The sequence below is a fragment of the Dunckerocampus dactyliophorus genome, chromosome 16, assembly GCF_027744805.1.
Source record: "Dunckerocampus dactyliophorus isolate RoL2022-P2 chromosome 16, RoL_Ddac_1.1, whole genome shotgun sequence".
NCBI classification, from domain to species: Eukaryota; Metazoa; Chordata; class Actinopteri; order Syngnathiformes; family Syngnathidae; genus Dunckerocampus; species Dunckerocampus dactyliophorus.
In genome coordinates, this window is record NC_072834.1 from 965469 (window position 1) to 987643 (window position 22175).

At 45.5% G+C, this 22175-nt stretch overlaps 3 protein-coding genes across 27 annotated transcripts in view; 1 reads left to right on the forward strand and 2 right to left on the reverse strand.

Moving 5' to 3' along the window:
- LOC129168615 (E3 ubiquitin-protein ligase RNF43) overlaps nucleotides 1–9659 on the reverse strand; it is a 94704-nt gene extending 85045 nt beyond the window's left edge. For 2 of the 5 annotated variants that reach the window (XM_054754052.1, XM_054754051.1), the window contains exon 1: nucleotides 8326–9658. In XM_054754052.1, coding sequence (XP_054610027.1) covers nucleotides 8326–8547 — 222 coding nt within the window. In that variant the 5' untranslated portion in view covers nucleotides 8548–9658. Of the gene's footprint in view, nucleotides 1–8325 lie in introns of all 5 variants that reach the window. The other 3 variants (XM_054754056.1, XM_054754053.1, XM_054754055.1) reach the window with 3 other exon arrangements.
- Nucleotides 9660–10318: 659 nt separating this feature from the next.
- supt4h1 (SPT4 homolog, DSIF elongation factor subunit) lies at nucleotides 10319–11534 on the forward strand. The gene is made up of 5 exons (XM_054755187.1): nucleotides 10319–10506; nucleotides 10709–10815; nucleotides 10900–10955; nucleotides 11093–11146; nucleotides 11242–11534. The coding sequence occupies exons 1-5, from the start codon at nucleotides 10438–10440 to the stop codon at nucleotides 11307–11309; spliced, it is 354 nt and encodes a 117-aa protein (XP_054611162.1). The 5' UTR covers nucleotides 10319–10437; the 3' UTR covers nucleotides 11310–11534.
- A 2891-nt stretch (nucleotides 11535–14425) lies between these two features.
- LOC129168673 (RIMS-binding protein 2) overlaps nucleotides 14426–22175 on the reverse strand; it is a 63024-nt gene continuing 55274 nt past the window's right edge. For 16 of the 21 annotated variants that reach the window (XM_054754188.1, XM_054754201.1, XM_054754195.1 and 13 more), the window contains 3 exons: nucleotides 22022–22093; nucleotides 20696–20815; nucleotides 14427–20181 (listed from right to left, as the gene is read on the reverse strand). In XM_054754188.1, the coding sequence (XP_054610163.1) occupies nucleotides 19867–20181; nucleotides 20696–20815; nucleotides 22022–22093 (507 nt within the window). In that variant the 3' untranslated portion in view covers nucleotides 14427–19866. Of the gene's footprint in view, nucleotides 20182–20411; nucleotides 20447–20695; nucleotides 20816–22021; nucleotides 22094–22175 lie in introns of all 21 variants that reach the window. The other 5 variants (XM_054754197.1, XM_054754198.1, XM_054754196.1 and 2 more) reach the window with 4 other exon arrangements.

A 22175-nucleotide genomic window follows, 5' to 3' on the forward strand; every position in this document is an offset into this window, starting at 1 on the left:
AAAAAATGGATAAAAATACAATTTTATACATATTAAAATGATTATTGATGAAATTTAGATGAACAAATAAATGAAAAATAATTCCAAATCAAATAAATCAGACATGGGTAAATGGGAACTAAAAGCAGGTTAATACAGCCATGCTTTCATTTTGAAGCCTACAGGAAGTCACTGTGTGTTTTAATGCTTTGTAATTAAACAGTAGTTGCTGTTTCACGCTGCTTCACAATAATGATGAAGTGTGCAATACCACAACACATGTTGACATAAACTGACCCATTTTTCCAGCTTGGGGCTCAAATTTGATGTCAACATTTTTCATCTGGTCGACACAAGCGGGTTGTCGGCACAAGCGGTACAGACTGAAGCGAGTTCGGCTGTGTTTCTTTTCCCCATCCCAGCGCCCACACTACAGCTCGTATTGATGTCTTTAGCACGCTGCACACCCAGCAGGCCTGTGGAACGGATGGAACACGTGCACAATACAAAATAAGAATACAGAACGTGGCTGGAAGACGTGCGAATAAACTCATGATAAGTAACAGAGAATGCTGCTGTCAACTTGAACGTGGAAAAACAAAAAGGAGCGTGTTGTGTCAGGAATTCCAGAGCAGGCTTAATGACTTCAAAAGAAGGAGGTCTGCAGGATTGAGGGATTTGCCATGTTTCCCTTCCCTGACTCTTCCAGCGCCGTAAGAAAGCGCTCAGCGGCCATCTTTTGTGGAAGAGGGTGGAGAAGACGTGCTGCCATCAGGCCGGTCCAGTCTTGACAGAGCAAGTCAAGGTGGCAGAAACACAGGAAGAGGCTGAAGCGTTAGCTACATGGAAATATCTCGCAGTCGGGGTGAACCCCATTTGGCCCAAAGAAGGAATGTGAAAGTCACATGATGCCATACGCTGGCTTTACAGTTGCCAGCTGTCCCTAAATGACCCTTCTTTTGACACAAACTGCAGTTAATCACACCCAGGTCATTGTTGTCTTTCGCTGGCATGGAAACAGATGGGTTGGTACTGATAGAACTGTGGGATGGAGAAGTTTGCAGCAGATCTGTTTGGACGAAGCGGGGCTTTGCAGGTGTTTATGGCGTGGAAGAGAGGCTCGTACGTCAGACTTGATACATTCAAATCCAAAACAGACCTCCTGCACGCTTGACAGCATTCACCAAGCGTACTTGCGGACCATCTCTCAGGGGAACCTTGGTGAGGTCAGGTGATCTGGACCCTATCAAACATATTAACTGTGTTTTGGTATTCACCGTGATTGGACTGCACTCGGCACCAGTAACAACCTGCAACCACTTGAGCTTTTGTTCCATGAGCCTCAGGATGTGTGAAGAAGTTTCAAATGACTGTCTTACTGCGTCCAGCCTCAGCAGCCATGGCGTGCTGTGGTAGGCTCCGCTTGTGCAGCTCACAGGGAGTTCCTGGCAGAACACGGCACTGAATCCACATGGTGGCTTTTAAAGGCTGTGGTCTTAAACTTTGGATCTGCTGATGAACAGCTCGTTTCACTTCCATGCTTCTTTGGAATAAATCAAATAAACTTAAAAACAAAGTCTCCTTCCCATCTCTTGTTTTTGCATTTTGGAGCTCTGCTTAGAACCTCCTTAAGATCCAACAGTTCAAAATCTCAATTCTTGCCATTTTTCAACTGGTCTTAAGTCTGGTCTTTGTGAGTGATGTTATGATTCATTCATTCATTTCTACGCCGCTTTAATCCTCATGAAGTTCACAAGGGTATGCTGGAGCCTACCCCAGCTGACTTTGTGCGGGAGGTGGGGCACACCTTGCCAATCAACCTCCCATGCATGCTTTTGGACTGTGAGAGGAAGCCGGAGCACCCGGAGAAAACCCACAAGAGGAGAACATGCCAACCCCACACTGAGATGCCCGATGGAGGTTCACACCCACGCCTTCCAGCTCTCCTGACTGTGTGGCCAACATGCTAACCACTCAGCCACCGTGACGGAGGCCCGGCGGAGGGAACGCCCGCGCGGGATCGCCCGAGAGCGGGCACTTTGATCCGTCTCCCTCCACGGCGACCTGGTGCAAGCCCGGGTGGGGCCACCGCTCTCAGTCAGGAGTATGAATGCTCCTTTGTAGCGTCACCTAAACCAGCTACAGGAGCTGTCAATGAAAGCAGTCACATGCGCTCGCTTTGTGCAGTAATGTGATGCAATGACGTACGTTTCAGGAACAAAAACGATCTCAATGCGCCATGTGTGGAATGTGAAGGAATAAGCAAGACTGCGCTCAGCAACTGCTGCCAGCTTTGTTGCGTTGCAGCCGTGGGGAGTCCTGGACAGGCTTTTATCTCATCCAGGGAGCTAGGAAGTATGGACAGGAAATCTAGAGGGAGGGGGAGTGCAGGGCCCGTATGGGAAGTGCAGTGTAAACACTCGTGCACACTAATCATCCCAGCTCACGTTCGGAACTGGACACACTTTGATGTTCTCCCTCAGCGCCTCTCCGCCCTCCCATCCCTCGTTCCCAAAGGTCTGCGCAGAGGAGGGCCGAACAGGCAGACACACTTTTGTCAGGCGGCGAAAAGGGGGCGGCCAGTACCTTACGGGACATCAAGATGGGTCTTCAAAGAATGTCAAGTGGTGCAAAGTTCATTGGCGTTTGCCTGCCGTGCTTTAATTACACTGCCAAGATGCCCACAGGCCACCTCAACATCCCAAAACGCCAAGCGGAAAATGCCAAGTTGGTTCCAGGGTAGCTTAGAGAACGTTCCAGAAGGATGAACTTCAGCAACAGAGGCCAGAATGCTGTTGACAGTCCTCTCAAGTTCAAAGTCATCCCAGAAGCCTTTGCACTTCCTCTACGGCCACCATATGAGCTCCGTGTCTGGAAAGGGGATACACTCCCAAAATTCCTCTGTACTTTCTCCTAATAGAGTTGCCAGACTCTGGCATTCATTTTCCAATGAACACGTCCATTGAGAGGACAGGGCCCACGTCCGGCACCGACACTGTGAAGAGCATGTACTGTAGGAAGACGTGCACGGAAGCATTCACTGCAGGCTGCTGCTTGAAAAAGGAGCCAACTCCAGAGGTGTAATTATTTACGTTAAAGGATGTTTGCCATACAGAGGAACCTGAGCAATCACAGGAAAAGTCGTATCATTTGGAAAGAGACCCACATGTCTGGAAACACAGTACAGTTACTCCAGAACCAAAGCCTAGCGTCCCGCTTTGCAGCTGGTGTGTTAGACACAAAACAGAAAGCCTTCCAGGCGCTTCCCACGATAAGTAACGTGTGTGATGGCGCCGGACACAAAAGGTAACGATCGTTATTGGATTTCCAAAGTTCCTGTACTCGGTCAATATTACCTGTGTAGCAGAAATTGTGTGCATATTTTGCAAACTGCACATCAATACTGTAATGCCTTCCACTGCAAATCATTTTACAGGATGCCAGTACACTTCACATCAGACACTCAATAAAACATTTCAGAATTTCAGAATAATGATCAATAATGTAACAATTTCCATTCCACCCATGACTTATGCATGCATACATACAGACTGTACATACATACATAAATACATACATAAATACATACGTACATACATACATACATACATACGTACGTACATACATACATACGTACGTACATACATATGTACGTACATGCATACATGCATACTGTACGTACATACATACATACATGCATACATATAACTGTATGCATACATACATACATGCATACATATAACTGTATGTACGTACATACATATAACTGTATGCATACGTACATATATGCATACATACCTGCATACGTACATGCATGCATACGTACATGCATACATACATACGTACGTACATACATACGTACATACATACATACGTACGTACGTACATACATACATACATGCATACATGCATGCATACATGCATACATACATGCATACGTGCATACGTACATGCATGCATATGTACAGTACATGCATACAGTACATACATGCATACAGTACATACTGTACATATGTACGTACATACATATGTGCATACATATATACATGCATGCATGCATGCGTACATACATACATACATACATACATACGTACATGCATACAGTACATACATACATACATACATACATACATACATACATACGTACATGCATACAGTACATACATGCATACATACATACGTACGTACATACATACATGCATACATATGTACATACATACATACGTATGTACATACATACATACGTACATACATACGTACGTACATACGTATGTACATACATACGTACGTACATACATACGTACGTACATACATACATGCATACATACGTATGTACATCCGTGCGTACATACATACATGCATACAGGGAAACACTGTATGATTCTTGTCACACAATGTGGCTTAAGACACTCTTCCAAATATGGACAAACTGGAGGTTGACCAGCACTCCAGACGAGGTTGCGTTCAAACTTCAAGGTTCTAGTGAGCTTCTGTGTGCAGCTGAAAGTAACCCAAGAGCAGTACCGCTTGATGGATTTCACACAAAAGCGAGGTAAGCCGAGTGAAAGGTGTCGAAAGCCACAGAAGTTGGAGGAACCTCAGCCTCCTCTTAAGCTTTCATCCCCCCGCCCATGCACCAGAAGGCAAGAACATAAAGCGGGACCATAAAGCAGCCTGCACAGGCCCTTGAGGACTTGTTGCAACAAGCCTGAGTTGCAACAAAGAGCAACCTGCAGCTTCTACTAAAAAAAAACACATTAAGTTGCTGTGCCTATTCTTTACAGCAGTGCTTCTCAACTGGTTTGGCTGCGGCACCCACCATCACCCCTCGGTGGCGAGTGCTGACACAAGTCGCGGGAATTTTATGGCATGCTCTTCTCCAGCAAATATCTGCAGCTGTGTGACGGACGGACGGCACATTAAGACTTGATAATAATAATAATAATAATAATAATAATAATCGTGGATTACATTTTATAGCGCTTTTCAAGGCACCCAAAACGCCTCACAATGAAGTGCACCCATTATTCATTCACTCGTCAGTCACACGCTGGTGGCGGTAATCTACATCTGTAGGCACAGCTGCCCTGGATTAGTCTGACGGAAACGTGGCTGCCAATTCGCGCCTACGGCCTCTCCGACCACCACATTCAGTCATTCATTGAGCAGCACTGGGGGCAAGGTGGACCCACTTTTGGGTCCCGACCCACCAGTTGAGAACCACTGCTTTACAGCACCTTAGATCTGAGGGCTGGCGACGGCAGGTTTGGCGCACACGCCATCTCTCTACATGATCTCACTGCACATTTCTGTTCCGGCCCACAGATTTTCAAAACTGTGTGAAACATTTATGAGGAACAATAAAGGACGCTGGAATTCCCGGAGCACGTTTGATGTCAGCAGTGCGAGATCAGAACTTGTTTTCCCACACAGGCGCGTTCAGTTTAGGTGGGGTTGCTGTGCAGCGTGTCTAACGGCCATCTATCTCCGGGGAGACACCGTGGAAATAGTCATGCTCGGTCGTGGCAGAGTGCAGCATTCACACAACCTACAACACCTGGCGGGTGAAGACAGACAAGACCCTACAGTGCCGTGTTTCACTCGTCCCGTTTCTTAGGAGACGGTCAATAAATTGGCACAGCGGAGCTTTACGGCCCGGCAACCCTAATCCACTCCTGAATGCTAAATATGCACACTGAATAGAAACACACTTTTTTTTTTACACACAGACTAGAAAAAACCCACTTAAGCTGAAATTGCATGTGTGCACGGGTGAAGACGCGTCACTGAGCCGTCTGCCACCACACCTTGATAGCAAAGCTGTTGGATGAACATTTGATATCGTAAATATTGAGGTGCGAGACGATGTTTGAGACCAACGCACTCAACGACACGCGTACATCCTCACTATTGTTCAGGAAATGAGACCTGCTCCATCATCACGTGAGCGGGTAGGCGTGAGACGTTTGTGGATAGATTGCGAGGTCACTGCAGGATGGAGGACGCCAACAGGCCGTGTTCCGGGTCAGAACATCAGGCATCTCTCAACAGAGGAACCCAAACATGGAGAACATTTCAATACGTTTTGATTCGACGTGGTCTTCAGTGATGACAGCAAAGCTCAGACCACCCACCGTGCAGACAAAACACGCACCAGTCACTTCATTAGGTACGCGGCTGCAGCTAAAAACGGGTCTTTAGAAGCTTTTAAGATCAGTTTTAATTGCACTGCAGCATACTGACGAGTGTCTAATATTGTGGTTGGCGAGCGACATAGGTGGGTGCGGGGTTGTTTTAGGAACACTTTGTATGATGCAGTGCCGTTAGGTGCATGGGGGGGGCGTTAACTTTCCAATGTGTACACAGTAATCCCTGGGTTATTGCGGTTAATTGATTTCAGAACCAATTAACAGTCCAATCCCTCATTTATAAATTGAATATTGTTGAAGTTAGAGCATAGAAAACCTGTGAACGACCTTCTAAATATGTTTTTTTAAACATTATTACAGCCCTCTAGACATGAAATAACACCCCCACCATCCCTTTTACACTCGTATTACCCGACATAGTAGACATAATAAGAGTAAATAAAACATTTAAGACACAAATATGGCTCATGCTTGTGTGTGTCGCTATAAATGTGTTCCCTTGCAGTGGTGGGCGGACAGGAAGTGATGTCAGAGTTGAGTTTTAGATTGGCAAAATTTTCCTAAATTCCGTTTTTCCCCTTTATTTTAATTGTTTTCTTTTTACACTTATTTTATCACCACAGATTGAGTGTTTTCTTGTGTCAGGGAAGAAAATGACGGTGAAATAAAAGCAGATTTATTGATGCAATACATTATTTTATTACCACTGCTAAACAGGATTTGCGCCGCTCTTATTTTGAAGGCCAGAAGTGTGCTGAAAATGTATTTTGATTGATGCTAAGTGAGATAGCTAGCCGGGTGCCTCTGGCAGCCGTAGCTGTCGTCCTTATTTCACGCATGAAGTCAGCGGGCATCCTAAAACACAACTCATACAGCACTAGCATGCTCCGCTAAACTGAGCTAACCCAGCCGGCTTACACTGGCCCTTGGTCACACTCACCTTCGGTGACAAGTAAGAGTGTTTTTCGCCAACTTAGCCGGTGCTTCCGTTTGCCGCATCGACATGTCCACTTCAGGAGGGGGCTGGTTAGAGTTTGTGAGGACATGCCGCACTGAATGAGCAGTCCGCTGGGGAAATATGTCCCCACGCAAACGTTCCTTCTCCTCATGGTTACAGCATTTCATTCACAATATGTCCATTTCTGCGAGATTCCATGTTTAACAGTATATTCCGTCTGCGATTCCGTAGGGTCCTATGTTAGGGACTTTTATTTGGGATTACTGTGCCTGCAATAAAGGCCTGTTGTTCCGGCAATCAAGTCTGTCTTACTGAACACCACAGCAACATTACTGACACCTAGTGGCCAGTGTGAAAGACCGCATATCATTTGAATGCTTCATATTTTAGCTCATTTAGGCAAAACATAAGTAACATTTGCTTGAATTTGCATATTTTGTTGACAAATAATAGGCCGTATTCCACCCCAAAACAGCATGATTTTTAAATTCACTCATTTAGAAAGACCGTGATAGACTGCACCGCACGACTGTATTCCGTTGCAAGCCGCGCCCCACGTAACACACACTCACAGGCATTATAGTTGTGTTCGCTGTCAGCTAATGATAGCGATTTGGCAAAGTTTAGCTACTAATATTAGCTAGCATTAAATATACAGCCTATCACCACATGATGTGGCTAAATTGTTGGTGGCTTCTCTGAGACCGCTTACGTGTACGTGCAACAGACATGTACGTGTCTACGACACAGCGGTGATGACAACCAATGAAAGTTTTTTGACAAAGTTTCACTTTGAATCGTGACAAAAATAGACATGTATTTGTTCAATCTCCCCCGTTAAGCCACTAAGGGAACATACGCTGTGCAACATTCAATCCAATGCCTTCCTGCCACTGTGATCATGACAACAGTCGTACATGGCAGCGTAGTACACCTGCATTAGCAGCACAAGTGCAAAGGTAGTGCAAATAAATGTAACAGGTCATATAGTTTGGGTTCTGTGCCTTGAATTTCATGATCTAAATGGTTTTGCACCAAAATATGCGCTTTTTTTCTTCATTTGGGTTGAAGAGTGAAGTTTTCTGTGGAACAGCATCTTTGGACGGTGCAGGTGTACCTAATGTTGTGTTACCTTTACTGTACACACACTGATAAAACACCTGCAAAAACGTCCACGCTGGCTTATACCCACGCAAATGCACTGTACCGTTGATCTAAAAGTGTTTTCAGGGGTCTTACCTGCATGAGTTTGCCCTCCGCATAACCGGCGCTCGCCCCCACGAACACCCCCTTCAGAGTGATGGGACTCCCCGTCGGGTCGTGCCTCAGCAGTGTCACGGTGATGAGCGCTCGGAGGGCCGGCCGTTCGGACTCCAGGCCCGGCTGGCCCAGCACCACCTGCAGGGCCGCCAAGAGCAGCCACGGCCAAAAGCCGGCCAAGCGCCATAGGGGGACGGTCATGGCCTCGGCTGAAGCGGCGGAGCCCGGCCGCACATGGTGGACTTCAAAGGCAGGCAAACGCACCGCAGATGCAGACGGGAAAAAGCAAAACACTTCTACAAATGTGCTTTAAAATAATGTTCCCCGCTTGTCGTCTTCTTCTACAGCATTAAATTCTCCATTCAGAGTTCAGCGGCTCCGCTGAATGATCCAACCGTGTATTCCAATAGCAAGCACTTTTACTCGAAGTCATGTCCAAAGGAATAACAGAAGGTCTCCACATGTCCTCACGTGCGCTCCCGTGTGAACTAATAATGCTAACAATGACCACTAACGCTCATAACAGCAATTACACTGGCTGCACCTTCCACGCACTGTGCGAGAAAGTTGACAAACAGAGTTACAAAATAGCAAGTCCCGAGGGCGCCACATTTTTTTCTGGACCGACACACTTTCACACACACGCACGCACACACACACACGCGGAAGAGACAAGTTGAACTTCAAAGGCAACGCTACAGGTTGCCGCCGCAGCGACACGCAGCGCGCGGGCAGATCACAGACTCGCCAAAAGGTTAAGTAACATGTTTACAACTCCAACGTTGCTGAAAATATTTGTTCGACGAATTGAATTACCGCGCCGCCCCTTGCGTAAAGTCGAACAGGAGGACCTCCAGCAACAGAAAGCACACTCAAGTTATTCCCAAAAGCATGAAGCTGCTTTCCGTGGCTCGGCTCGCGATATGGGAAACTGGATACGGTCCTCTGAGGGTGGGAATGAGTGGGTCAAATTCATCAAGCTGGCGCCAGAGAGTGGTCCAAACTCCATGTGATCCTCATGCGAAGTTAGTCAACTTGAGAGACAGCGTGTACCGTCCCACATATCCACCTCTGTGTCGGTGTGTCGCTCCCCTCCGCCCGCGGGATCTCATTTACAGCCGCTACCTGCTCACTTAGCCTGCTGCCTTCGCGGGTTTGACAGAGATTTGTTCATAAAATCACAGAAAGGACTGTATAACTGGGAATTACCCGCTACTTCTCCAGCAAGGTTGGAATAAGACGAGGAATAATACCTGTTTTCAAGACGTAGTAGTTTTTTTTTTTTGAGTAAACGGCGAAAGGGTGACGAGCATTACTGTTTTCCGAGTTAACCTGAAAGCAACGAACTAATGCTCACGGCCGATCGAAGCACAAAAGTGGGGGGAAAAAACAAGAGCACGGCCCCCTCTAGTGTTCAACCTACGCAATTTGACATTCCACTTCAGGCATGGGCGTCACTGCAAATTTGTTTTCAATCTGATACTAAGCAAATACAGGCACAATATTGCCGATACCGATGCTTTTTTGCCTCAAGAATGTGAATGATTTGCCTTTAACAGGGTAAATATTTCACGCAAACACAAAATTCATGTGAACATATAAATTAGGGCTGTCAAATGATTAACAATTGTAATCAAATTAATCAGTGTTGGAATTAATTCTTGATTAATCACTATTTGCAACTATGTGTAGAATATGCCCATTTACTGTATTTTATGAACAAAAAGATTAATGACAGGACACGATTTATATATATTTTGATACACACTTTAACCGCGTTATTACGAGACATGAAGGGTTGCGTTCAAAGACACCAAGTCATTTTAATTTAATTCACATGCTTTGGGTGTAGATGTATTTTCTGGTATTACCGAGCATACTTAAATGCATCAAACTGTACTTCCACAGTAAGGCTAAGTGTAAAGTTTTGTGAACAGGCGCACTAATACGATACCTAAATGAGGACCCTTGGGTCCTTTCTCTCCTCGTCGCTGTTTACGACGTAATAATCTTGCGGTCTAAACAGGCCCAATAATTTTGTCTGTTTGGATCGTCATTTTTTGTCGATATTTTCCTGACAAGTACATCGTAATGGCTTTGGAAACCGTCCCTAAAGACCTTCGCCATCTACGAGCATGTTTGCTTTGCTCCTTAGTCAAGGTAAATCCAACTGAGGAAAAAACGCTTGCTAGCTTTTCTGCTAACATGCAGCCGTTTTCCGCTCATTGTTTTTCTGCTTTACCATCACAGGGCTTCGTTGAACACATGCTAATTATCCGTATTTATCGTCATGGTTTCTGTATTTTGATCTGTTTTGTTTCGCCAAGCTCATCTAGAATCGTTGCCTTTTCTTCTCCCACAGACAATTGACCAGTTTGAGTATGACGGCTGTGATAACTGTGAGGTGTACCTTCAGATGAAGGGGAACAGAGAGATGGTTTATGAATGCACAAGTTCTTCATTCGATGGGTAACAGCTAACTTTAAATGTAGTTTACATTGAGTACGGGGGTTGATCCATTATTATTTACCGTTGTTTATATTTTTACCGCAGCGTGGTCGCCATGATGAGCCCAGAGGACAGCTGGGTAGCAAAATGGCAGAGAATAGGTAGGATTTATTCATAGGACTTGACAGCATCTTTCTAGGCCAATCCAGTACTTCTGGTGCTCATTAATTACACTCTTTGGTATTGTGGTGATTATCAGCAGATTGATTCATTGCATCTTTTGTACTCTGCCCTGCAGGGAACTTCAAGCCAGGAGTATATGCAGTGTCAGTGACTGGCAGACTACCTCCAGGTGAACTACACTGGTCTCAACGTGTAGTGTTTTGCTTGTTTGTTTTATACTTAACCACATTTTCCCCATTCTCCCCTTACGTTGTTTTCTTGCAGGTGTGGTGAGAGAGCTGAAAAGCAGAAGAGTGATTTACAAGTCCAGAGATACAGCAGTGAAGACATAAGAGACTACGGCAACATTGCCTAGGCGTCACCACAGCAGCTCTAAATGTGTACATACTCCTGTAAAAGAAACCAGACAAACATGTTCATTGATTTTCACATCTGTGATAACCTTGGGGAACTGCCCTTCAGAGGTTTTGTTGTCTTTTTTTTCTTTTTTTTTTACTTTTATTGTATTTTTTTCCCCGACATAACCATGAAAAATAAAGGTCTCTTGTGTTTTAGAATTGTAGGTCTTGGTTTAGTAGATTTGAGTGCAGATAAATGAAGGCTACATGTGCCCTGTTACTCAGCAAAACAGATCATTTGGGCCGTGTTGCACAACTGCGGAAAAAAATGTCATCAACATACAGTACTTAAAGCAGGGGTCACCAACACAGTGCCTGCGGGCACCAGGTAGCCCCCACGACCACATGAGGTGCCCGCAAGCCTGCTTTTCATTCAGGTTTTCAGATAATAATGTGAGAACACTAGAAAGAAAAGTATTGTGAAACATAAGATGTGAGTTGTGGATACCAGCATTTTGTGAATGTTTTGGTAAAACAAGCATATTTGATCCGTTTGGGTTGAAATAAGCTATGAAAATCATTTCTACAAAAATGAGTAGCTCTTGGCCATTTTCATTTTCTAAAAGTAGCTCTCACAAGGAAAAACGTTGGTGACCCCTGACTTAAAGTATTAGAGCACCACCCAGCGGAAGGTTTATGCAACAGCTGCTTTAAATTCAAATCAGTTATTCATGTTTTTTTTAAATTCACTGGGGGTTTTTTGGGGGGGGGGGGGTACTTCTTAAGATGTCAAATAGGGGTAACACTAATTCTTTCTTCATCTACTTGCACAGAAAAAAGCAGCGTTGAATGTTATGCTATATAAGGGAATTGAGTTTCAAACGTCCAGCATTTTCGATTTAACACTCGGTCTGCCAGATTTCTGCAACTACTAGATGACATTGCAAATTTTGAAAACAGTCAAAATGACTGCCTTGGGAGTTTGAGTGTTAAAAGGAACTTTTAAAAGATTTCTAAATGTGTTGTCGTTTTTATGACGGCCTTCTAAATAAATGAGTTAAGTACTGTTTGTGAGAGATTTGACCAGTGTGCAGTACTACAGATTGCCACCAGGGGGAATCATAAGACGGCCCTTTTGAGAAATTTCCCACTGAGATTCAGACAACGTTCCTTTTGACTGTGTATGTTCTTTAAGGCGTCAGGGGAATCTGGCATTGTTCAGGTGAGCCTAGATTATATCACTGTTTAGGTTAAAAAAACAAACACTTTAGCTTCTTATTGAAGACAATGGTGTTCTTTTCATTGTAACCTGATGAATTGAGGTCAGTCACATGGGGGGAAAGGAGAGTAATGCCCCCACACTTGGGAGTTCGAGATAAGAAACGTAAGGCAGGGGTGTCTAAACCTTTTCCACGGACGGCTGCAGACTTAAAAAGACAAAGGATTCAGAAGATGCCAATTAAAATACTTTCCATAGAAGTCATTGATCAGGCAGCTGTGAACCCGCAGTCACCTGCCCCCCAGCACCGGAACAGCACAAGTCTATCCTCGCTTATTATGTCTGCTATATTGGCTAATGTGAGCGGAAAGATGACTAGAGGGGTGTTATTTCATGTCTAAAGGGCTCTAATAATGTTACAAACTGTATTTAGAAAGTCAAATAGGTTTTCTATGCTTTAACTATGAAAATATTCCATTTCTAAATACAGAATCCTACTTCACGGTGGGGTTTGGAACCAATTACCCGTGATAAACGAGGGATTACTGTACGACAAAATCCTAAAAACCAAATACTGTACTGTGCTACTACTTGAACGAAGATTGAAAATGTAAATGATCACATGTACAAAAGTCAATGTTATTATTAACTCATTCAATACCAAAGACGTATTTATACGTTTTTTAAGCCCGAACGCTCACTCTCAAGACGTAGTTGTACATCTTTTGTGTTTTTTCACGGGAGAGGCTAAAAGAGGTGCTGATGCAACTCCCCACCAAAGGAGAAGCCCATAGAGCAATTTTTATGCCATAAAAACGACCACAAAGTGGCAGAAGTGCGTTTGAGGGATGTGTTGCATGTAAAAACACACCCGGCAGCAAGGACGACGTGGAAGAGCGTGGAGGAGCGTAGTGTGCAGAAGGTTACGCTTTGTAGGGGAAGTTTAACGCAAGGACAGTTTAGTTCCAAATGTGAAAACTGTAAATAGTTGGTGTTATATTTGTAAATTAATTACTTTGATGTAAACCAAGCCTTTTTTGTGTTGTTTATGTTAGTTTGGTTGTTTAGATATTTCAACAAATATTTGTGTCAAACTGAAAGTTATGCTTGAAATGTTTCTTCTGACAAAAAGCAAGGTCTCCGCGTGCACCGGTTTCACACTAAAAAGGTCGCCCAAGCCCGTTTCCACCACACCTTCAGCTTCATGTGGGTGCGGTCATCTCGAGAGAGCATCTTAGCAAAAACAAAACCGAGAACTAAGGTCTCGCCGTGCTGCAAGACTTCCTCGACCGCAGGCCTCGTCAAACAGGAAGGCGGACGCTACTCTGCCGGAGGCGCAGCTGAGCGTGTGGCGTTCCTTTTCGCACACATGCTTGCAAACTTCTCGCTTTTGCCCTTATTTGGACATGTCAGCTCCTTCACGAGCAGCTCCAACGACCTCGACTGAAAGGCTTTGTCGTCGTGGTCGACACAGAGGCGGCGAGAGGAAGGGGATGCCATTGATAAAGTGGGGGGTGGACAGCACTGACACACGTGTTTCACGCCAACTTCCTCTCTTTCGTAGCTACAGAAACAACCCCCGGCCGTGAGGATTTCACTTCCTTTTCCAAATGACATCTTCAGTGAGCTTTTAGTAGCTGCTCGGCCCACGGGGGTGAGTGCACGAGGGAGGGGGGGTAAAGCTGAGCTTGCTGCCGGCCCAGATAAGGTCTATCACTAGAAGCCGTTTGGGCTCCGGAAGGCCTTCTCTCAGCTCTCCACACAGGACGACACGTCCCCTTTTGCATGAAAGACCTGTCATCGGTTCCCACATCCCACCCTCGCTTTTCCCCCCAGCTGCTAACCTACACGAGCTCCCAGCTGGGACTAACAGTGCACACGCACACACAGACTGACGGAATATTTGATTTAGTTTTTGTACATAGTTAGAGTAATCCCTCACCGCTCCGCATTTCTCGGCTTTACTCTATCACGGTTTTAAAAAATATATTCATGAATAAATCACGCTGAATACAGCCTATTATTTGGCAAACATACAAATTGGAGCAAATTTTACACATTTTTTCCTAACGTAAGCATTTTCAAGCATAAAAATGGCTACATGAACAAAAATAGAATTGTTAGGCATTCAGTAGACGCGTGTTGTGATTTCACGCACGGCGGCATTTATGCACAATTGGAGAAAGAAACACTTCCCGACCTCCACTTTTAATGCGCACCCCCCCTCACTAAATACAGCCACCATGTCGCTAAACTGCCAACACGGATCTCTTCTATGAATGAGATGTGTTGCGAAGCGACACCAGTGATCGCCGCAGCTTTTAAAGTTGGTGTCCAGACAAACGAGGAAGAGTCGTTCCAATGACAAATGGACGAGAGGCGTGCTTGTGAGTTGGAGGTGCGTACGCGGTGTTCAGGTACGTGTTCAGGTCAGAATGAGGTTACAAAAGAGCGTCAGACTGTGTGACTGTGGGGACGCTACACAGAGGCTTTGCTTGCCGTGATGCATCCTGTATGTGTTCATTATGCTACTAAATTGAACGTAATTAATGAAATAAATTAGTTACCGGCGTTAATGCGCTATTTTTCACAGCCCTGGACCAAATGTCTGTGTGTAGGTGGGTCGGGGGGGACGATATTACAAGCCGCCTGCACTCAAAGGGTGTGCAGAAGGTTAGGGAGTAAAGACGGAAGAGCAGGAGCAGAGCGGCTGTGACTGTTAGACCTCTTCCTGTGGTTGCGTCACGTGGTCGAAGAGGCTTCAAAAGGAGACGACGACTTCTTCTTCGCTCACTTGTCGGAGCCGAGCGACGACACCGGTCGAGCTGCCGAAGAAGCCGCTGAGGTAAAGTATGACCGCCGGCCTTGTGGATTCACGTTAGAATTATTGTGACAACGGGTGCAAAGATCCTTGACAGCAATTTCACAGACTGGAACATGCTGCAAAATAGGAAGTTGGACCGAAAAGGGCATTTCCTGGCAGTGAAACGGTTACTAACGGTACGTTGGGACGTGGTTTCCGTGTAAAGTAACCTCTTTTTTTGTGACATACTTTGTGAGTACGATAGAAAAGCTTACTCATGCCAGACAAAATGGCTTCCTCAAGATGGCGTTTCCTTCTGGCAGGCCTTTCTGAGGCGGGGACACAGGTGGTGGCGGCCCGTTTTCGGACTTGGGAAACAAAAAAGGTGCATTTAGATGAAACAAACAAGTGATTGTGTTTGAAGAAGTGTTGATTTTGTGAATGGACGAGCAGAAGACGACCTTTGGACATACAGTGCAGTCACCCATAAAGTAGAAAGCACTACTAAAAACTCCTCGCCACAGTGTAGTGTTTCCTACTTTATGGATGAGTGTACTGTTGGCTTCAGGAACATGGCGGCCTCTCCCAGGAAGTGGAAAAGAGGAAGCGGCTTTTGTCTCGCCAGGCCACACGGCACCTAGAGTGTCGCCACCCCGCCAGTTCACATGGGCACCGTGTGGCCCCGAGCGAAGCCTGCAAAGCCCTCCTTACCTCGACTTTGTCATCATTTCACTGTCATCAGTCATGAAATAAAGATCATCCAAGCGGGTGTTGGCTTCCGTTTGTTTCATGTGAAAATATACGTACTTTATTTGATGTGAAAAGCAAGCATCACAAGCTCACGCCTTCAGATTCCGCCATCAACACTGCATGGGCAACAATACCAACATTCACAGACGAGCTTCCAAAAAGGTAATAAAAACGTTTGTTGTGTTAAATATATTTATATATATATATATTTATGTACAATATAAAAATGTCGGGGGGAAATGAGTCCATTATGTACATAACTCCTACCTCACTGCATCTCAATCTACAATGGACGTTGTAGATGGGTCAGACAAATAAAAACATAAATAGGTCATAAATAAGGCAGAAGACGGCGACATGCAATCAATAAACATCCTGTAAACAACGTGTTAAGACTAGCCATGTCTTCTTGTAAGGCTAGATACTACTCTATGCGTGTATGGGTGCTAAGTACGAGCAGGTGGAGCAGAGAGAATACTTGTGCAGTCAAGGCCGTAAATACAACAGCAGCACAAAGACTTGCTGCACACTTCAGCCACCCTCCGAAAAAAGAACTAAAGTGTTTGCCCCATTCCTGATTTCTTATTGTTTTGCATGTTTGCCATACTTAAATGTTTCGATCATAAAACGAATGTAAATATTAGCCAATGACAACACAACTGAACACAGAAAGCAGTTTTTAAAGGAAACTTTTGATTATTAAGGGAGAAACGTGATTGTGTGTTCCCACCCCCGTTGAACTTTTTGGAAGGTGTGTATCTCATTACACCCGGCGTTAAAGTAATGCTGCATTTCAGAAAAAGAGCATCAGAGCAACAGCAAAATATGGTGGTGGTAGTGTGATGGTCTTCAGCACCTGGAAGACTTGCTGTGATAAATGGAAGCATGAATTCTACTGAAGGAGAATGTTGGTGAGCTCAAGCTGAAAGCAACTTGGGTTCTGCAGCAGGACAATGATCCAAAACACACCAGCAAGTCCACCTCTGGATGGATGAAGACTTTGGAGTGGTCTAGTCCAAGTCCTGACCTGAATCCTATTGAGATGCTGTGGCATGACCTTCACAAGGAAAAGCCTCCTATGTGGCTGAATGACAACAATTCTGCTAAATTCCTCCCCAGCGCTGGAAGAGACTCATTGCAAGTTGTTGCTGCTAAGGGGGGGGGCAACCACTTATTAGCTTTACTTTTCCACACAGGGCCATGTAGCTTTGCATGTTTTTCCCCCTTAATGATAAAAAGTTTCATTTAAAAAGTGCATCAAGTGTTGAGTTGTGTTGTCATTGACTAATATTTACATTTGTTGATGATGTGAGACATTGAAGTGGGACAAACATGAAACAAAAATACAAAATGAGGAAGGAGGCAAACACTTTTTCCCACCACTGAAGATCACTTCAGCATCAGCCTAGCCTCTGTAGTACACAACCATACCTGCACCCCCCTCTGTAGTCTTGGCATCATCATGCACACCTGACACACTAAGTCACCCGGACTAGATTCTCCTGCCTTGACAGCAAAAGCACTGAGAGTTTGGCAATATTCTGCACTTTTGAAATGGGAGGACTCAGCTACAACTACACCCCCGAGTAGTGACTGACAGTAGCAGCCCAGTGTCTCAACTACTGCAACCAGCTCAGACGCCGTGTCGCTTCAGTGGACGAGGACAAAGAAACATGTAGGTCCTTCGCTATACTCCGTTGTATTTTCTAGCAAGTGACCTTCCGGCACGCTAATGCATTCAAGTAAAAAAGTTCTCACAAGAAATCAGTAGGGTATTTTAGGAGGAGCACCAGGGTGTGTATTACTTGTATGTGTGTACTAAGTTATGGTAATATTGTCCAAAAACATGCATGGTACTGAAAATTGTCCGTAGACGTGAATGTGAATGGAGAGGAGTCAGTTACGTGTCGGTGGAAAAGCCCGCTGTGATGCACTCTTCCTGTTCTACAAACACTATTTGACTGCACAGATGCAAAAAAATGCTCCTGTTTTTTCCCCATTTAAAGTCACGTTTTGTATGGAATCCTACTAAATTGTCATGAGAACAACACTACGCCACACTCCCACACTGCATGCATCAATTAGGCCGTAGGTGACAGTCTCACCATCCAGAGTTCCTGTGTTAATATGGGAGAAAGGCATTTGCTTTGGGCTGTGCACACACGCACACGCACGCGCACATGCACATGCACACGCACAAGCTTCTATTGTGTATCATCACCGTTGCGCTCAGCAGGAGCAATAGAATTTAAAGCAAGGGTGTCCAAACGTTTTCCACCAAGGGCCGCATACTGACAAATATTGTATGAAGAAGTGTTTCCCACAGTACTGCAATGTACAGTAATACCTGGTTTATTGGGGTTCAGACCCGACCGTGATAAGTGAATTTCCGCAAAGTAGGATTTCTTATTCATAAATGGAAGTTAGAGCACAGAAAACCTGTTTTCAACCTTCTAAATGAGTTTTTTTTAACATTATTAGAGCCCTCCATCCATCCATCTTCTATGCCGCTTATCCTCATTAGGGTTGCGGGTATGCTGGAGCCTATCCCAGCTGACTTCAGGCGAGAGGCGGGGTACGCCCTGGACTGGTGTCCAGCCAATGGCTGGGCACATATAGACAACCAATCACATTCATACCTATGGACCATTTAGAGTCTCCAATGAAGCTAACACGCATGTTTTTGGAATGTGGGAGGAAACTGGAGTACCGGGAGAAACCCCCCCCCCCACACAGGGAGAACATGCAAACTCCACACAGAGATTCCAACCCAGATCTTCCCGATCTCCTGACTGTGTGGCCAACATGCTAACCACTCGGCCACTGTGCGGCATTAATAGCGCCCCACAGACATGAAATAACACTCCTACAATGGTATGACCCAACATAGTAGACTTAATCACAGAAACCAACACTCATGCTGGTGTGTGTTGCTGTAAATGTGTTCCACCACTATGGGAAGCTGAGTGACGGGTGGACAGGAAGTGACGTAGAGTTGTAGCTTGGCATGGGTTGCGGCCGCAACAATAGCCCATTCTTTAATTAGGGATTATTGTGCCTGTTGTGAGATCATTCACACCAGCAATAATAGCCTGCTGCTCCAGTCTGGTGCAACCCAACATTACTGGCCCCTAGTGACGTCTTTTGAGCGCCTTCTATTAGTACTTTACTTCATTTAGCCATTCTTATGCTTGAAAATGCTTCATGTAGATGCCATTTACATGTACAGTATCACTTGTTTGTGTATCTACTTTACAGAATATCAAAGTGGCCCTGGCATCCTGCCATTTTTACTATGCGGCCCTTGGTGGAAAAAGTTTGGACACCCCATGGTACAAACAGTCAGAACGTCCTTAAACACGTAGACACGCAAATGGATCCAATCAGGATTGCTTCTTTTACATATAGAATCATTAAAGCTTATGGAGGCCTCGCTAGAGAACACTTACAGTGAACATTAAAGCCCGGGTGCTGCACTGCCAGCGTAGCCGTACTTCCCTTCCATGCAGTTGCCACGGGTTCCGGTCCTGGCCGGCGCCCCTGACAACCAGCCAGCGGATCTCTCCAGAAATGAGAGAAGCCGAAAGGCGGCTGCATTGAAGCCTGGGTTCCAATCAGGAGGAATTATTAGGGTATATTTGCAAGGGTAGTGGGAGTACACAATTCTACAGTGACTCTGCCAGTCCCTGCTAGCCTAGCGGTGCTCAGGTCTACTTACTAAGTGAGGAAACACAAAGTGCTTTCAATGCAATTCAGCGGCAAGTCAGACATCCTGCCTTTCAGTCTTTCTTGCCGGATCCGAATCTTTTGAAGAGTTTCTTGCCTTTGGAGAAGAAGCCTTTCTTCTTTTTGCCCTGTGTAGAGCAGTCTGTGTGCAGCTGACTTGCCGCTAGGTGGGGGGTCGGAGGAGAGGCCCGAGCCGGAACTGGGCTTGGAGCCGGGCCCGGACCTGATGCGGTGCTTGCAGGCATCTGCAGATGGGCTTGTGGGTCTACGTGCTCCGGTTGATCGGGGACAGGAGCTTCTGCTTGTGGGCTCAAAGCGTCTCGGAGTGTTGAGGGATCCGCTTCCTGCGGTTCTGGGGAGGAGCTCCCCTTCAGGAGGAAGAAAAAAAGACATTGCAGGAAAGGAAAAATGTTGGTATGTACTGAAGCACAACAGCTACTAACACATACACAGACACGTATTCAAATATTTTCTTCCAACTAAAAGCATATTTGGATTTGAGGATTGAATGCAAGGAGCCAAGTGGGGCTACAGTGGGAGGAGGAGGAGGACACTGACAGGCGGTGGATACGGACCACTAAGATGCTCCGACACTTACAATCAAGTCTCAAAGTGCACGGTTCGTTTCTGTTTCTGCAAAAGGCCATGCGAGACGTAGCAGGAAGAAGAAAGAATGAAGCATCAATGGAAGAAGAAGAAACAGAATGCTGCCAGACAGTCACCCTGACTTGAAGAACATGACCACACCCTAAACATGCCAGTGCAGCGGCAAGTGGATGCCAGCTTAAGCACTTTTTAGTAATACAAAAAAGGGCTTATGGACATGAGCGGCGTCCGCTACAACATGCAAAGGCAGGTGAGGCTACAAATGCCAGCAGCTACCTGTGATTCTTTCTTGTGGTCCGGTGCAGGCTGAGCTGAGACGTGTTCGGTGGGGGCATTCTCTGGAAAAGCCTGCAGGAAATTGGAGGGCACTAACCCTCGCTGTCCATTCAAGTCACCCTTGAGAGAACAAAACATCGGATATGAGAACGGGCAACAAGCAAGTCATGGCACCTGGGCACCTTTACTGTGCTGTGCAGGACTCCTGCTCACTGGTTCCCATACATTCTAGGGATGTCCCGGCGCGATCTTCAGGATCGGGATCGGTTGCCGATCCGCTGCGTTTTGAAGATCGGATAATATCTGCTTCCGTCATGAGATCGGGCCGATCCAGTTGCCGTATCACGTTCGTAACTCTGAGCCACGCTCCAACACGGTAGGTGCGGTAATGCGCCTCAAGGCCGGTTGCCACCCGCAAGGAGAAGAAAAGGCAACACGCCCATGCAGACATGCGCACCGTGGTGAACTTAGTTTCACGTTGGACATCGGATACTGGGCTCCGTAGCTACCGCAGTCCTTCCCCCTCACTGTGCCCGGACTGCTGTGTCATGGTGCGGGGAGCTCGCACGCAGGGGCGGCCAATGGTGGCCGTGGTCACCATTTCAGGTATCAACCTATTGCCACCCCTATGAGAGTGGCGGCCCCACCTTGGCCACCCCAATGAAACATTTCTGGCTGCGCCACTGCTCACATGGGAAGTGCTGCTCTAACCGCTGGTTGCTTGTTAACATTCTAAATGGATCTATAAGGATGTCACATGATCAGTCGTACCCTCAAAGTATTTTGCACGGCCATTTTTTCCAATTTGGTCTTTTATTGGATCTTTTATTGAATTAGGGAGCTGACTCACAGAGGTTTGTTACAAAAGCCAAATCTTGTTGGTCATGCTGTGGAATAAAAAAGTACATTCCGCAATACTTTGGCGGCATTATTTGTAATGCTTTCAAGAGCTATTTTCATAACCATATTCAATTCCACAAATTCATGTTCATAACAAAAGCTTATTATCAAAAAAAGAAAAAAGGATCGGTACCATATGGATTCAGATCTGCAAGACTACACAAACATCGGATTGGATCGGAAGCCAAAATATGTGGCTCGGGACACCCCTAATACATTCATTTAATTTGCGGCAGCCCGCCACAAATACATTTGGACCGCCACAGATAGATTAGTTGAGTTTTTGAGTTTTGCATCATGGCCAACTATGCAAATTACACGATTATGTCATCTAGACAGCCTTCCCCCCCGCTCCAACCCAATGCCACAGATAGATTGTAGTCCGATGACTACACAAAGGCTATTTGAAGTGTATGGAATACATACATAGAAGAAGCCATCTTCATCCATGTCTCCAATCACATGGATGACGTCTCCAGCGCTGAAAGTCAGCTCAGCCTAAAATAAAAAAAAAACATCATGAGCAAAAAAAAAAAAGAAAAAGAAAAAAGGTCTCTTTTTTGCTGTGTGTGCCAAAAAT